Source organism: Pezoporus occidentalis, unplaced genomic scaffold, assembly GCF_034315485.1.
Source record: "Pezoporus occidentalis ecotype Australia unplaced genomic scaffold, CSIRO_AGI_Poc_V1 ctg56, whole genome shotgun sequence".
Classification (NCBI taxonomy): domain Eukaryota; kingdom Metazoa; phylum Chordata; class Aves; order Psittaciformes; family Psittacidae; genus Pezoporus; species Pezoporus occidentalis.
Window position 1 is genome coordinate 2,318,519 of NW_026915899.1, and position 16,821 is coordinate 2,335,339.

General features: G+C 47.6%; 1 protein-coding gene across 7 annotated transcripts in view; it reads right to left on the reverse strand.

Moving 5' to 3' along the window:
- Positions 1 to 16,474, reverse strand: part of CELSR1 (cadherin EGF LAG seven-pass G-type receptor 1) — a 164,860-nt gene extending 148,386 nt beyond the window's left edge. For 4 of the 7 annotated variants that reach the window (XM_062638343.1, XM_062638344.1, XM_062638342.1 and 1 more), the window contains exon 1: positions 13,589 to 16,412. In XM_062638343.1, coding sequence (XP_062494327.1) covers positions 13,589 to 16,271 — 2,683 coding nt within the window. In that variant the 5' untranslated portion in view covers positions 16,272 to 16,412. Of the gene's footprint in view, positions 1 to 13,588 lie in introns of all 7 variants that reach the window. The other 3 variants (XM_062638350.1, XM_062638347.1, XM_062638346.1) reach the window with 2 other exon arrangements.
- Positions 16,475 to 16,821: the final 347 nt, after the last annotated feature.

The window sequence follows — 16,821 nt, forward strand, 5'->3', positions numbered from 1 at the left end:
TACCTCCTGTGAAACAAAGCATCCCTAACTTGTTCTCTTTACAATATATATTAACTTTTATTGACTAGGAACTATCAGAATAGTACAGAGATGCAATATTCGCAGTGCCTTGTACAACAGCACATAGTATCTTTAATAAACCCATCCCCCTTAGCAAACCCCTGCAGTGGAAGCCCTGAACCAACTCAAACACACAGACAGTGGGTGGACAAGAAAAGGCCGTCACTCAAACAGTGTAATTTCAGAAAACTGAATAATTCTCCATGCCAGGATTCACAAAGCACTTTAAATACTATGTAAATAGGTGGAGTGCCCTTCTCCAGCGAGAGAACAGCGTGGCCCTGGCACATCACACCCAGGTAACAATATACTGCTTTCCTCTGGGAAGTGGCAAAGCTGCCTCTAAGCAAGCAGCAACACATGATCCAACTGAAGGAAATGAAAAAGGTGCTGAAATACCATCACGTGGAGGCTAACCTGTTCCGAGAGATTTCATGTCTCATAAATTATCAGAGGGAAAATTAAATCCTACAAAATGCCTAAGAACAGAAATAGAAAAGAAATTAATTAAGATGTCTAACAAGGACCAGAAGCAGTAGCTGCTCCTTAGTGTGGGATTATTAACTATTGTGCTGTCCAAAAGTGATTAAATTACCCTGAAGCTCTAATGGATCAGCATCTCATTTGCTAGAGGACCAGATCTCAGCTGCAAGCTGCACCTCAACCCCTCCAGGACCTCCACAAGGTGCTTATACCCATCACCATCTCCCACCACACCACGAGGATGGAGGGGGTGTTCAGTGGCAAAACAATCATCCCAAGGACTGACCACCAGCAAATTAGGCACTGACTGCTGGCAGTGGGAAGCAGGGAGGGATGATTCTGGTGACAAAACCAGTGAGAACCCTGCTTTTAATAATCACCGTGTCGTAAAAGGGAAAACTGCCACAAGAAGGAAAAAGCACTGGAAATGCAAATGCAGATGCATGGCTGTAAAATCCTCACACTGAGCTCTCTGCTGGGTACATGGAGGGATTCAGTGACCCTGAGGGAGCCTTACCTGGTGAATGAGCCAAGAATACGCCTTGCAGAGTGTTAGGCAATGTCATGTAATATGACTACAGCAGTAAGCACAAAGGCTCTACAGTGTGAAGAACAACACTGAATTTCACAACTGCTGAAATCTCAGAATGATTTCTTTAAAATTCATTTTCAGCACAGGAATAAAACTTAATTAGTCTTTTCTTAGCATTAATCATTTTTATAGCTTCATTTAAATACCTGAAAATGCACAATATTCCAAATTCATGCAGCACTAAGACAAAAAAACGCCGTCCTGTATGATCAGTATGGGATGTGTAGACTGTGAGTAAAGTTGTTTACCCCATGGGACACTTTCTAGTCTGAGAAAGCTTTCAAGTTAACTAAAGCTGTCGCTTCACTTTGCCTTTAGGCCTTGAAAAGAACAGTGGGAACTTCTGTAGCTAAAGTCTGATCAAGGACAAGCAGAGCAAAAACCCAGAGACTCACTGACAACACCTCAGAGCAGGCAAAACAGCCTCTTCCTGAGGACTTTTCTCCCAAGAACAAAAGAAAAGGGATGGATGCTCAACTGCCACTGGTGCCATGAAGAATTTGATTTGATCAGCTCAGCACCTCAGCTCAGCACAGTCTGACCCATGCTAAGCAGTCATTTCTGCTTAAGAAATCCCCAACCACTGGCAAGGGACATACAAAGTTCATAAATTAATTCATACAAAACAAAGAAGTTCACTGCATAGAATACAGAAAATGTATTTATCTCTCCATTCTCACCTGAGTTTATTGCCAGTAACTGGTCATGTCCATCAATGCTGTTGGTAGTAAATCAGAATCTCTTATTTACAGCCCCTTCAAGCTGAATGAAGTCTCAGACACTGCTGAGCCACAAGGGAGCTGAGGCACAATGGAACCAGGCAGTAGAGGTGATTGCAACTTGACACAGGGATAGGACAAAAACATAGTCACCATCTACACCCAGACTGGGCCAGATTCCCCGTTCATGGGTACAGGTGTTGCTCCCACAGACTGCAATGACAACAACCACTGACATTCTGCATGCAGCATGCCCTGTGACCCGGGGTTGGCCATGGACATCCCATGTCTGCCTGTGCCAGGCAGCAAAACCTCTGTGGGATTGTCACCACCTCAAGCTGTGGTCTCCAAGGCCCTGTGCAAGGAGAGGGGCAAAGCATCGTGGCTGCAAAACCTCTGGAAGCTGCACCCAGCAGCCAACACTGCTGAAGTCCCAACCCCACAACAGCCAGTGGGAGCGCAAGGGCTACATGGGCGATGCGATGGCTATCACTAGTACAGTGGAAGCATCTCATGGGGCACCCCTTGAGGGGATGGACCCTGCCCATCGCCTTGGGCCAAGGCACCCACCTAACAGCAAGTAACAGCATCATGGTCAGAAGAGGGTGAGGGGTGGATGAGGAACCTGCCCTGCCTCCCCAAAGGCAAGACAGAAGGCAGTGAGAAAAGATGCTGCCACACCACCAGCCAGCTCCCAGCGCCTGCTGGACACACCATCAGCCAGGCCTGGGGCCATCCCCAGTGCCGCCATCTGTATCTGGCCATCTCCTGGGGCAGTCGGTCAGTCGGTGTCTGGCGCTTTCCCTAATTATTTACAGCAGGTATTACAAAAGCAGAGGTCTCTGCTGCGCACAGCCCTGTACAAACTTGCAGCAGGCAGACTCTGCAGATGCGGCGCCTTGCTGCACAACAGCACACGGCAAGCAGATCCAGTGAGCGTGAAGGGATAGAGGAGGAGGCAAAGATAAGGAGGAAAGAGGAGCACCAGTATGTTTTGTGCAACAAGCTTTCAGTGTCCACCATGTCCTAAAAATGTGCCCACTTTGCATAATCCATGCAAACAACCAGTGCCTGCTGCCAGCAGCTCGGTCAACAAACCCAAATGTTAGGTGGCCAGGCTCAATACAGAATAACACTGGGTAGCTTAGTAAGCAGGACCTAAAAGTTAATCTGTCTTGCCTAACATTCCAAAAAAACTCACATTGATTTGCCCACAGTGCTTTAGCTCATAACAAATCCTTTTGCAAACAGCCCTGCAAAACCAACCAGAAGGCAGCAGCAGATTTCGTGATCTCAAGAAACTATAGTTAAGACGGGATTTAAACTAGCAGGCAATTATCTGCCAGACGGAGAACTCATCACACAGAGAGAGCACACATTGCTAAATTACACCATGTCAGTAAAAGGAGGCCACATCAGAAATACACCCCGTGAGAAGGGAAACCGAGTCAACCAATGGGACAGTTCAGTCATTGCTGCCAGGAGACCTTTCCTGCATGTGTCAGGACAATGTTGGTGAGCTGTAGCGTCAGCGAGCACATTGCGGGAAAAGCCACAGGATCCAAGCGACGAGCAACAACACGTCGATAATTACTAGCAAGTCTATCATCACAGCAAACTGCAGTGAGAAAGAGGATTAAACAGTAGGTGAAGATGGGCTGAACTCTGGATATTTAGCAGTGTTATTTAAGTCTGAGCCCATGAATCCTTCCATAACTGACACTTTTGCCCATTTGGGAACTACTCTACTTAAAAGCAAAATACATTTACAAATAGTTAAAGCCAAAAGACAAACAAATCAGCTCTGATCAGTAGGAAAGTACTCCCTGGAAAGCTTTATGATTCTTGTTTATTTTACCTTTGAGTTACTAGGTGGGAACAGCTGAGTCCCTGGCTACAGCCAGAACTGACCTAGTCCTGACATGGCCTGAACAGATCATGATCCAGCTTTTATTACGGCCTAAACAAAATCCAGCAGCTGAGGGTCAAAGCCGGACTGCCCACACCACTGCTCAACTGAAGCAGAGGTACCCACATGCATGAGCATGAGCCAGAAAGCCTCTTCTCCATCACCCTACAAGTGTGAGCAAGACCCTGTAGCTTATGGCACTTACCAAAGAGAGAAACGTGAGTCACACAATGGCTTCTGTACCTTATTTGGCTCCTCTTTAATGTATAGCACAGTAAGAGCTTTGAGATCAAGGGCTGGAGGCCAGCCCATCTCTGCCCTTGCTAAGTGTCCTGATCGCTATGCTGAGTGAAGTGCCCAAGCTGTAGCAGGATGGTATTTCAAGTACACCCACTTTATAGGACACTTAACTGCCTAAAACAGGATACTGCTGCAGGGAACAGGCACCTAAAAGTGAGGCACTGTGGTATTTGATGGTTAGATAATAAGTGATCTACTGGACCTAAGCTGTGAAAGGTGCCAAACGCCTCTTCCTGGACACGCTGAGCTGTGTCTGGAGGCTGGCATCACGCACTGCTAAAACAAAGTGATGCACTAATGTGCGACATCCTTTATATGACTTAAAACTGAATTCAGACAACTAAATAAATAAATAAATTTAAAAACTAAAAATCACAGCTTGGATGTTAAAGGGTCTCCTTTAGAAATAGGCCCAGCATGAACATTGCTGCAAAGACACAAGTAAATGAGGACCTGGGCTGGGCTGGTTCCTGGAAAGTCTGGAAGTGCTGTGACTGGAATTCAATTCAATAAACCCAACAGATCAAGCAGCTCTTTGTACCCATGATGTGTACTCTGGTGGCATGGGAGCTACAGAGAATCAACTTCACATGTGCTTCCAAACCTAACAGCCCATTGGGATTTAACTGCAAAGACAGACTTATAGGCGCTGGCCATCACATCTCTGAAACTCAAATCTGATTACACAGTGCCTCCTGTACCCCTTTTGCTAGGCTCCAGATGCTTTTGCTTCTCCCTGAAACTGGATCTAGCCCACAGACTCTGCAGCAGGCAGGGGGTGCCATGCTGACCGTGTTTGTTAATGATGGCTTCTCCTTCTCCCTCCTTCAAAAAGCAATGAAATATTTTGACCAGATGTGCCATATTCAAAAGTGCTGGAGACCCACTGGAATGCAGCATCTATCACACATTCAGCAGTGGTGTTGAAAACAGATTACTTGCCTTTGTATTTGATAAGCATAACCTGTCTATGTTTATTATGTGGTCCCCTGAGGATTTATTACAGGTTTACCATTTCATTTACTTGCTTTTTTAGTGCTTGGCAAGTGTAAACACTGGGATAAATACGAAGGTGGTTACAGCTTAGCAGAATTAACGACTTGTTGAAACAAAGTCCAAAAGTTTTCCTTTCTCTCCAGCAAATCCTGCTTTTCTTCCAAGTGTGAAGATCATCTTTCTGAAGTATTTTAAAATATTCTTTCTTTGTTGAATGCCAAATACCCATAAAAGCATACTTTCCCCCTTCATTCACTCAAGCTCTTGACAACATTTAAAGTCTTTCTTCACATTATTCATGGCAAAACATTTTCCTGTTCGCAAATTATAACCTCCCCCGTCCTTTCCATCTACTCTGCTAAGCCTGTTACTACAGGCAGTTTGCTGTAACAGAAATAAGCACTATCATCCTTACAAAGAAAACAAACCCTTTTGTCCTGGTGCAAAACATTGAGGGTGGGTTCATCCCACTGAACTTTAGCCACTTAACAGCAAGGCAATTAGTCCAAATGAGGCACTTATTTTCCCTCTTTAATCAGGGGGTGAGATGGGCATCTCCAGCCACAGCCCTCCTGCCTATCAACCAATCATGGCTGCAACCTTCCTGACCACCTTTGAAGAGATACCACATTTCTTGGGCAGATGATGGTAGGCGATACAAATCTGTCCATAAGAGCCAAGCTGTACCTTCAAAAATGCTGTTTCAGTCCAACAAAATCAAAGCATTGCAATGGAATCTCAAAGTGTCTAACAAAAAAAAGGTGTTAGGCAAATCTCGCCAAACAAACAAGAGATCACTCAATGGCAGATTTCAAAATCTTCCATGATTACATCCTGGCCCCTTTGGAAACTTGTGTTGCATCCATAAATAGTTCAGTGTTTTTCAACACTGAAACAAGAGCTGCACTGCGGGTGTTAGTGGGATAATAAAACTGTCACTTGTCACAGAAACACAAAGTGGCAAAACTGAATTAAATCAGGTCCTAGATGTTCTTTCTTTCAAGCGGACAACTTCTGTGAACAAGGCTTTGAAGAACCAAGCCCATCATCAACTTTTTCTGTACTCTGACTTATGCAATCTTTTGGCCAAATACTCTTTACAGGAGCAGACAAAAAGGCCTGTCATTCACAAAAGACAGCACTGTCATACTTGTTTCTTAAATGACAAAGTAGATGTCAGAGCACTTGGAGTACTATTTTACCTAAAACCAACACCATTCCCATGGAAACCAGGACAGAAAAACTGCAACTTGGAAGACTGCCAGAAAGGTTCATTACATCTGATCTGAGTATCCTCAGCTCTTCTAACCCTCCTGCATTTCCTAAGGACTCTCCACAGGTATTTTTGGAAACACAAGTCAGAATGCCAAAGGAAGCCAAGAGAGCCAGTTGCCCAAATCCTGTAAATCAGGCAATACTGAGGTAAGCAGGTAAGTTGTGTTGTTATCTCAACCACTCAAACGTAGAGAGTCTGTCCCAGTCAACTGGTTCTCAAAATCAAGAGGGTTTATAAAAGAGAGGGAGAAGGGATGGAGAGCACAGATCTTGTGTCTGATATTCGATCCTCCCCTTACTCATCCTCCATGCATGAGCGTTACAGCTAGAGTTGCCTAAGCTGATAAATATTGAAAGGGTATTTGTAGCACATAGGATTAGAAGAGGTTTCTGCTTCACATTTGCTTGTTTCTTGCCCAGAAAGTAATTCTGCTCCAGACTTCTAGAGCAGCCCTATTACCAGAGTCTTTCTATCAGCCTCACCTGACCTGCAAGGGAAGCAAAGGGCCCCATGAAATCGCAAGCTGAACCCATGCTACGGTGCAGTCACTGCTGTTTGTACCCAAAATAACCAGATGAAAGTGAGCTCAGCTATGCTAGTGTGTGCAGCAGTTACACATCTGGCTGAACTGTAAACACCGTCATAGGTGTTACCTGCTATCACATGCCCCTGAACCCATGAACCCTGAGCACCCAGCCAGCCAAAACTCTGGAGTCAGCCCATCTCCTGCAGGGGTGTCTGGCAGAAACCCAGAGGAGGAGGCAGGAGACCACAGATGAGTGTCTCCAGCCCTTCCTTGAAGATGCTGGGAGACACCAGGGCCATGCTCCAACCAGACCAGTGGAAATGTGTGGATGCCGGGATTCCCATCCAAGCATCTGCTAAGGGTCTCACCAGGAAGCACCCTATCAGAGACGGGGTGAGCACAGTACCCACCTTCACATAATGTCATACTTTAAACCCCAGCATTATTTCCATCAGTCATGAGATGCCTGAGAAAATCCGTTCAGCTCCAAGATAGGAGTCAACAATGAAAGGGAGTTTCAAGATATTAAGTATACACCTGAAGGAAAACGGACCATTCAATGAGCCATGTAAAATTATATGTTTTATCAGCAGCCAGCCACTTCCTCAGGTAGCACTTGGGATGTTGGAGATAACAGAGCATAAAATCCCAGTGCTTCACAACACCTCCTTTCCCCTCTACTGCTTCCACTGCAGGTTTACTATCATCCTGACATCCAAACCTAGAAAACTGCTTCCGTATTCTAAACAAAGGGTTCTTTTGCCATTACCCCGGACAACAATTCAGTGTTTACTCTGTATCTTAAAGTTTGCAGCAGTCTCCTCAGCCCCAGCCCTAAACCAGTTCTGAACTGCCAGGAAAGGTGTGACTAGAACAACACAACAAAAGAGGATTCTTCCCAACCCACAAGTGCAAGTCGGACATAAGCGCTCTTCCATGACTTCTACAAGGGAAGCAAATCGCAAGGGAACACACCAAGAAAACTAATTCATTAATACACCCTGAGGCTTAAAAAGTAATAATAAACATATAAAACTACTAATAATCCAATTTAAAATGGTTATTGCAACTACTGCCTATTCGCAAACAATTTGAAAATAGGGGAAAAAAGTTTTCCAAGTAATCCCACCAGTACACTTTCTCCCTCTCACATCTTCAGTCTCATACTTCTTACACCTTCTCTTTGTTATCCTAAAATCTCCTTTTCTGGAAATCACTGAGAAAAGCATCAACATTAAGGCGATAAAAAAATAAACTGATTGGTACATGAAGCAAAGTGTGTACAAAACCAGCCAAACCCCCTGCTGCCTCAGTCAGCCACTTCTCATACCCAGCAACATGTTTTTAAACAGTGCTGCTGAGTCAGGGTTATGTAGGACTTTGATATATACTTGGGTTTTTTCCTCTGGCAACCAGTTATGACCTATAATATTTATGGTTCCAAGTTTCACTTTGTGGAAGGAGGTTAAGAAGTTCCATCTGCATATATGCTTCAACCATCAAGACATACTAAGGTATATTGCTAAAACCTGTAACAAAAACCAGGAACATACAGCCTGCACTGTACAGAGACAGAAATGGGGAGACATAAACATTTTTAGTGATAGCTGTGTTGCACAGCAGCATTTTCTGAAAGAATTTGATGGACAGAATAGCTTTATCTGAGATACTTACTTTTTAAAGTGTGTTGCAGTAAACATTTACCTTTTCTCTTTTTATTACTAGGGACCACCGTTTTAGCAAAGAAACTGCTTATTTACAGTCGCTTAAGCTGCAGGTAACTCCCTATCCTATTTATTTACATGCAGGAGAGAGATACCTTTTATCTCAGTACAAAGTTACTTTGTCAGTCAGCCTTCCACTAAATTTTTTCCTCTCATAGCCATAAATGCTTTCCTGTCATTTGAAACAAAAATACACCACCCCTATGAAATCCAGGGATGAAGAGGAAGGAAGCCCATAGGAAAGCAACAAGGCAGCCACAGCTTTTTATCAGCTGCAGCAGATCAGACAGTTGAAAAGGGAAAGTCACATTCCTGCAAGCTGGAGGGATGCATATCTGAAATGCACCTCACCTACAAAGAGATCAGCATATAGAACCCGTATGGAAGAAATAAAGGGTTTAGGTAGACACAGCAGATCCAGGAGCTACCCTAACTTTAAAATTACGTCAAAAAAAAAGCAAGTCACTACTCAAAGTCACGTCAAAAAAAAAGCAAGTCACTACTCGTGATTTGCTATTTTAGGAAAGTAAATGTAAATGCTCAAACCCACTGCTACTAACCATTATTAATCATCCTTCACTTCAGCCCCACTTCAGACACCAAGTTTTGCAGCTCCTGGTGTCATGCATTAGTTCTAATTGAGGTCCTTCATCTTTTTCTGCTTGGTCCCTGCAGACTCTGAGCCACTGTCTTCTCATCCCTCACCTTAGTGCAGGATGCATGCATGAAGTGCAAGCTCCCAAGGTCCCTGGGAACACCAACATGAAAAAGCCCTGCAGCTACACAACACACCCGAGATACCTCCCACCAGGAGAGAGGGAAGGAGAGACCTCCACCCATCCACTTCCATCACCTCCTGACTGCACAACCCACAGGGATCCCACCAAAGCCGCCTGAGGGAGTGTTTACCTGGGAAGGGGGCTATAGAGAGCAGTGTGGGTGATAACTGCTCCTCATTGACCCTGAAAGCAAGCCAGCCTGAGGCATCACTCCTAAAAGAACCATTTTCCCTGGGGAAAACTCACAAGGCCCCAGCAGCCCCATCCACCCCATTCCCTGAAGGCAGGGGCAGGAGGTCAGGGTCCATCCTGATGCTGACAAGGCACTGGGCCTGCATCCTGAGCAGCCACCCCGTGCATCCTCTACACCCAAAGGTGCCCCTATGCTTACAGAGACAACTTTTCCCTCCAGTTTCTTTTTTCCTTTTAATTGCCAGTGTTCACAAACACAAGTAACCCGGCAATGCCTTGAACCTCACCTGTGCCCTTACCTTTATCAGAAGGGCTAAACCAAAGTATTGCACCTTCGGTTACATTTGTATGGAGAAGAGCTGGAGATCCAGGATCATTAACATAATGACTTTTAAATTACAATAATAATGAAGATCCTTTACCAAGCCTTGAGTAAAAATCCCAAAAGCTTATTGCAACACAAATGAGCTCAGTCTTAATTTGTACTTGCTGGTAGTCAGTAACCTCATTGAATGCTACTGGAGATTAAAAGCCAAAGACATGTAAAAGATACCTGACACTGCATGCCCTCAAAAACTTGGGTGCCTATACCTCCCTGTGTGAGGAACACTACCTTCCCAAAATTGTGTATTGTATGTTGTATAATGAATGGTGTTTTACATTTATCTGGAGCACTCAAAAGCTGTAGCATCCAGTCCGGTTGGGTTTTGTCTGTGCTGCTGAATTAGGCTGGGTTCCCAGAGGAGTTTGCACACACATCTATTGTACACCATTGAGCTGTCGCGGATGATAAGTGGGACTACTTGTGGCAGCACAGCCAAGCAGGTGTCAGCAGCGTTTGCAATGTGATACCCAGGCAAACTTGTGCAAAGTTGAGGCTAGCACCACCCCAGTAATGTTACAACATAAACCTAAGGCTATTGTGAAACAACACAATGTTTTTGGAGGTCAATTTAAGTCATATATTTATGTAGACTCATCTACTTTTGACCATCTGTTTCAAAAGCTCAGAGTAAGATCCTACCCCCCTGGAAAGCCAGGGCAGGATTTCAGCAGGGTCCAGATTTCACCCCAGTTGTTACAACATAAACCTAACAACACAATGTGGAAAAGGCTCCACATGAAAGAACATGTCTTTTTAAGGAGCCCCTGGAGCACACCTGGATTAGTTTCATCCAAAAAGGGTCCAGTTTGTTCACTCAGATGGCCCTGCACGACAGGTATGGGCAGAGGGGTTACCCAGAGAGATTCACTTCAAAAGAGACTTGACTTCAAAAGCTCCTTCCCAATGCAAAGCAGAATGCTAATACGCACACCACCCACATTCCTCCTCCTCCACTTGGGTCTGCTCCTGAGGGGCTGAGGGGGCACAGCCAGGCAGGTACTGGGGGAAAGCAGGGCAGGTACCGAGCCTGCCCAGAGCTTCCCACTGTCCCACATGGCTCCCAATGACGCTGATGCCACTGGGACAAGTTCTAGATGTCGAACGTACTGTTCTCAGGTTTTACAAAACCAATCAATCCCACCTGCTTATTTCTTGATTCTTAAAGTTTGTCTATATGCAGAAGGCCAAAATTACTTTGCTTATTTGAATAGTGCCCAAGTCAAATGAAAGAATGCCAAGTATCATTGTCTCAAAGTAATTCAACTGAGTAGCACAGCCCTTCACTAGCATCATTCACACTCACGTGCCCCCACAGCACAACACGTCACTGGGTGGAACTGAGATTTTTATAGCAGCAGTGTTACTTCCGACTTGTATATAGACCAAATTCCCAAGTTCATAAAGAGCTCTAATCCACACACACACACACACACACACACACACACACCGACCCGAAGAGTAGCTGTAAGCAGGGCAGGACTTGGTGTTTGTCTGGGTTGAGAGGTTAATGGCTACTCTGCAGACAGTTAACTGGCAGGTCATTTTAGCAGATGATTTGCAGGTATTTCACAACACTTCGAGATAACCCTGTGGAGTACTTCTGTCTTGAGCTTCTTCTCCACCTTTTTTTAAAGGTTGTATCAGATAAACCAGAGAAAGCAGTCAGGTGAGGGTCCTGGGCTATTCACATACTGCCAAACTTTGCCTTTTCAATTTACAAGTAAACTTGTCCAAATGAACGACATCAAATGGAGTTCAGTGCTTGTCAAAGTTGTTTTAAAATCCTATCCACAAAAAACTTTAATATCTCAAATATCTCAAGGCTCGCAGCAGATAGAGTTTTGATCAACATCACAACAGAGTTTCGAAGTTCACACCTTCACCAACATGAAAAGGATGCTGGAATGATCAAACTCCTGCTACTTAAGAAAACAGGTCTTCTTTCCTGCCTGAGATTTCACCCACTTGAACTGCATCAATCATTAGGGTGAGAAAGGAATAGTCACCTATTTCTCTGCTCTGAATACACTCCTCATCTAGTCTAACAACTTTTCCAAGCTTCATGCTCCAATATGAGTTCTTATCTTCTTCTGCTACCAGATAAAGAGCTACTGGTTCAGACAGACAGTGACCATGCAATCACCTGCACCTTAATCCAAATGTTTTTCTTTAAGGTCACAAGCCAACTGCCTGTTATTTCTGCAAGTCCCCACAGGACACGGAAACGGCATTTATGAGCTACTTTACCATATTAGCTGCCCCCCACCAGCATTTTGGGAGAACCAGAAGCAGCTTATCAGGCCACGCATCGCAGTAAAATCAGTCAACTCTGTTAATACCACTTTCATTTTCCTGAAGCAAAAAGGACCTCAAGCCTGCAAACACACAGGAGAGCATGTCTCTCTCCCCCAGTGCTGCACACCATGACTATGTACAGTAAACCAAGTGCTGCCAGGATTATATCACAGCTTGATTATTCATTTTTAATACAACCATCTAAAAACCAGCATCTCCCAAAGTGTCATTTTATGTACCTGGTACTTTTGATTATATTTTTTTGCTAAAAGAATACAAAAATCAGTTTTAGGTTGCAGAGGGAGGCAGTGAGGAACGGATCTGGTTAAACCTTTGAAAGTCAACAAAAGTACGGGATCAGGTCCACAGTAAACTTATAGACTGGCATCTGCAGAGGAAATTACTCACTGCATGATTGATGCCACAATTAGAGGCATAAAAGCAATTCCATAGTAAACAAGCAACTGAGCAGAAAAAGAATGATATCCCAAGAGCATGTATGCGCTCATAAAGAAGTATACATTGTATGACATCAGTCTTCACACACACACAGACGTGAATTCTCAGAGGCAGTTAATGGTAAAGTAACCCTGCCTCTCTCCTCCTCTCCCTCTCTGCAACAGCACTGATTTTGGGGCAGCGTTTGGCCAGTACCTGTCCCTAACACTACTAAAGCAACTCCAGTGCAGCCAGCCACATTGCACAGCTGTTACACAGCTGTAACTCACTGCTTTCAGAGCTGCCATTCCCCACAGGAGCACATGCCAGCAATGCAAAAAAGCACAGCTCCACCAGCATCACATCCACCCAGGCCACACCAGTGGAGAAGCGGTCTGAGACTCTACCAGCCAAGCCTCCCAGTATGCAGAAGGGAATAAACATGTTTTGTTGCTAAAAAAGCAGAGATACCAAATCTCAACCGTTTTGTTTTGGTTTTTCCTAAGAGGAAAAAAGAAAAGGGAGGGAATACAGCATTACAGATGGCATTACAGATACACATGCATTCCCTACATCTTGGCAAGTCACATCATTTATTACCCTTCTGCAACCACATCAGAAAAGCTTCAGCTGAGTTACCACCTCAGCTGAGGGCGTATATACCCCCCATGCATACTCGTATTTATTTACCCTTGTGATCCACGTTTACTAAACAACTTCAAAACACCACTTCAATCCACAGCACATGGACTTGATGCATTGCTGTGGTTCCTCTCCCAAAATTTCAGAGATAAGCTGCTGCTTCAGGAAAACGAAAGCTGCACACTAACCTGCACATGGGCTATTTCTGCCCATGCCCCCATACTGTTCAAACAGGCAGAATGACACTTTATGAACCTCAAAAACTTGCTTACCTGAGACTGACACTTTCATGAGTGCTTCCAGGGGTCTGTTGTTGTCCAGATCACGACTGAGTTTGAGTTCCCCAGTGGCAGAGTCCAAAAGGAGTAAGTTTAATTCATTGCCTTGCACAAAAGTGTAGGCCAGGCTATCAGACACATCAGGATCATGAGCTGGGATCTTGCCAATTACACCAGAGGGGAAGCTGTTGGACTTGTTTGTCACGTAGTTATTGAAGAGGATCTGGAAGTCCTGCAGCACAGGTGGGTTATCATTCTGGTCCAGGAGGCGGATGTGCACTGTTGCCCGACTCACAAGAGGGGCAGAAGTGGCCTGCACCACGATCACATACTCTGTCCGGCTCTCATAATCCAAGTCCATGAGGGCCGTGAGGTCTCCATTGAGCAAGTCTAGTTGGAAGACCTCAGGGATATTCCCCTCTACGATCTGGTACATGATCTGCGCATTGGTCCCCTCATCAGGGTCAGCTGCACTGATCCGTGCCACAATAGAGCCCACAGGACTGTTCTCTTCCACAAAGATGTCAAATTCATCCTTCTCAAAGACAGGGGGGTTGTCATTGATGTCCAGCACAGTCACCTGAATATCCACAGAGGCTTTCAGCGGTGGGCTGCCCCTGTCCACAGCAAAGGCCCGCAGGCTGTAGACAGCCACGTTCTCACGGTCCAGCTTACGCAGTGTGCGTATCACTCCAGAAGTGGGTTCGATGTAGAAGTCCCCATCTCCATCGTCACCACCTTGGAACGTGTAGAGGAGACGGCCATTGAGGCCCGAGTCACGGTCTGTGGCAGACAGCTGCAGGACACTGGTGGAGAGAGGCACATCCTCAAACACAGAGCCCTGGTAGCGGTCACGCAGGAAGCGGGGTGCATTGTCATTGGCATCCAGGATGAGGATCTCGACATAGGTGGTGTCTGACTTCTGGGGGATGCCATTGTCATGGGCTGTAATGGCCAACGTGTAGGAGGCCTGGTCCTCATAGTCCAGCTCCATCAGGGTGGTGATGGTGCCTGTGTCAGGGTCGATGCGGAACTGGGGGATGTTATCATCCAAAATGTAAGTGATTCTTGCATTCTCCCCTGTGTCTTCATCAGTGGCACTTATGGTGACAATGGAGGTGCCAATGGGCTTGTCCTCACTGACGCTCACTGTGTAGTGGGAGCTCTGGAAAACTGGGCGGTGAGTGTTTGCATCTGTGACATTGATGAAGACCTGGACAGTGTCAAAGCGAGTGCCATCAGAGGCAGTGACTGTGAGCACATACTGCCTTTCCTGCTTGTAATCCAGCGGCAAGGCCAGTGTGATCAGTCCCCCTCCACTCTGACTGGTGATGGCAAAACGGTTCCTGGTGTTGCCACTAGTGATCTGGTAAGTCACTACACTGTTAACATCCCTGTCCACTGCTGTCAGGGTCAGGACGCTGCTGCCCACAGCCGCATCCTCATTTAGTCTGAGGTGATACACCTTCTCTGTGAAGGTGGGGTTGTTGTCATTCACATCCAGGACAGTGATGGACACGCTGGCTGAGGAGGTCATGACCGGCACACCATGGTCCCTGGCCTCCACCCCAAAGTGATAGTTCTCCACAGTCTCTCGGTCCAGCTCTGCAGCCACCGTGATCCACCCTGTGCTGTTGTTGATCTGAAAAGGGAACCCAGAGTCACTTGCTATGGGGGCACCGCCGGTGGACGGTGCCATCTCTACAAGTTTGTATTCCAGGCGAGCGTTCTCCCCTGAGTCAGCATCCACAGCCTGAATGTGCAGCACTGAGTAGCCCAAAGGAACGTTCTCCAGCACCGTGGCCTGGAAGGGAGTGCTCACAAAGATGGGGGCATTGTCATTCACATCCACGACCTGTACCGACACCATGCCACTGGAGTTGATCAAGGGAGGCCTGCCCCCATCCTGGGCTTTGATCCGGAGCGTGTACTCCCGAATAGTCTCATAATCCAGAGGGTTGATCAGGTCAATGGCACCGGAGAAAGAGTGGATGTAGAACTGGCCTTTCAGGTTGCCGCTCACAATGCTGTAGTGCACCTGGGCATTGCTGCCTCGGTCCCTATCTGTGGCCTGCACCTGCAGTATCTGGCTGTTCACCGGGGCATCCTCTGGCACCTGGACCAGGTAGCGCTTCTCACTGAACTGGGGGTAGTTGTCGTTCTCATCCTCCACAGTGATGTGCACCGTAGCTGTGGCGCTCCGTGGTCCAGGATCCTTGCCCTGGTCATTGGCTTCCACCACCAGATGGTACTCAGAGACCTCCTCGCGGTCCACGAGGGCTCGAGTCCTCACCACCCCAGAGCGCGGGTCAATCTCAAAGACCCCATCACCAGCTCCCGGCTCCAGCAGGCGGTAAAGCATGTTGGCATTGGCAGGGGCGTCACCATCGGTGGCGCGGATGGTCAGCACCTCGTAACCCACCTCCAGGTTCTCCCGGATGCTCTCCCGGTACTCAGGCTGCTCAAAAACCGGCTCGTGGTCGTTGGTGTCGCTCACTGTCACCGTCAGGTAGGTGGTGGCCGAGCGGCGGCGCGGGGAGCCGTGGTCGGAGGCGGTCACCTTCAGCACGTGGGTGTCCTTCGTCTCCCGGTCCAGGCTGCGGGCGGTGACCACGCTGCCGGTCTCGGCGTCGATGGAGAAGTAGTCGTTGGAGCGCTCGTCGAAGAGCGCCTCCATGGAGTACGCCAGGCGGCCGGCTTCCCCCTCGTCGGGGTCCTGGGCCCGCAGCACGATGACGGCCGTGCCGGCCGGCTCGTTCTCAGGGATTGAGACCTGGTAGCTGGGCAGCTGGAACTGCGGGGGGCTGTTGATGCTCCGCGCCCGCCGCCCGCCGCCCTCCTCCCGCGGCGGCGGGTCCCACCCGACGGCGGCTCCGCGGGCCCCGGCGGACGGAGCGCGGCGCAGGGCGGCCCCCACCGCCCTCAGGCGCCCGGCGGGAGGCAGCGCCGGCGGCTCCGCGGCAGCGGCGCGGCGCCCCGCGGCCCCCGGGGGCAGGTGGAGGAGCGGCACGGCGCGGGGCGGCCGCAGCTCCCCGCCGCCCGCCGGCGCCAGGGCGCAGAGCAGCGCGGCCCAGGACACGCAGGCGGCGGCGGACAGCCGCAGCATCTCCGGTGCTCAGCGGGCAGCGGTGCCGGGCAGAGCGCTGCCGCACAATCCATCCACCCGCCGGGCTGCCCGCCCGCCCTCATCCAACATCCGCCGGCTCGGGCCCCCGCCGCCGCCCAGA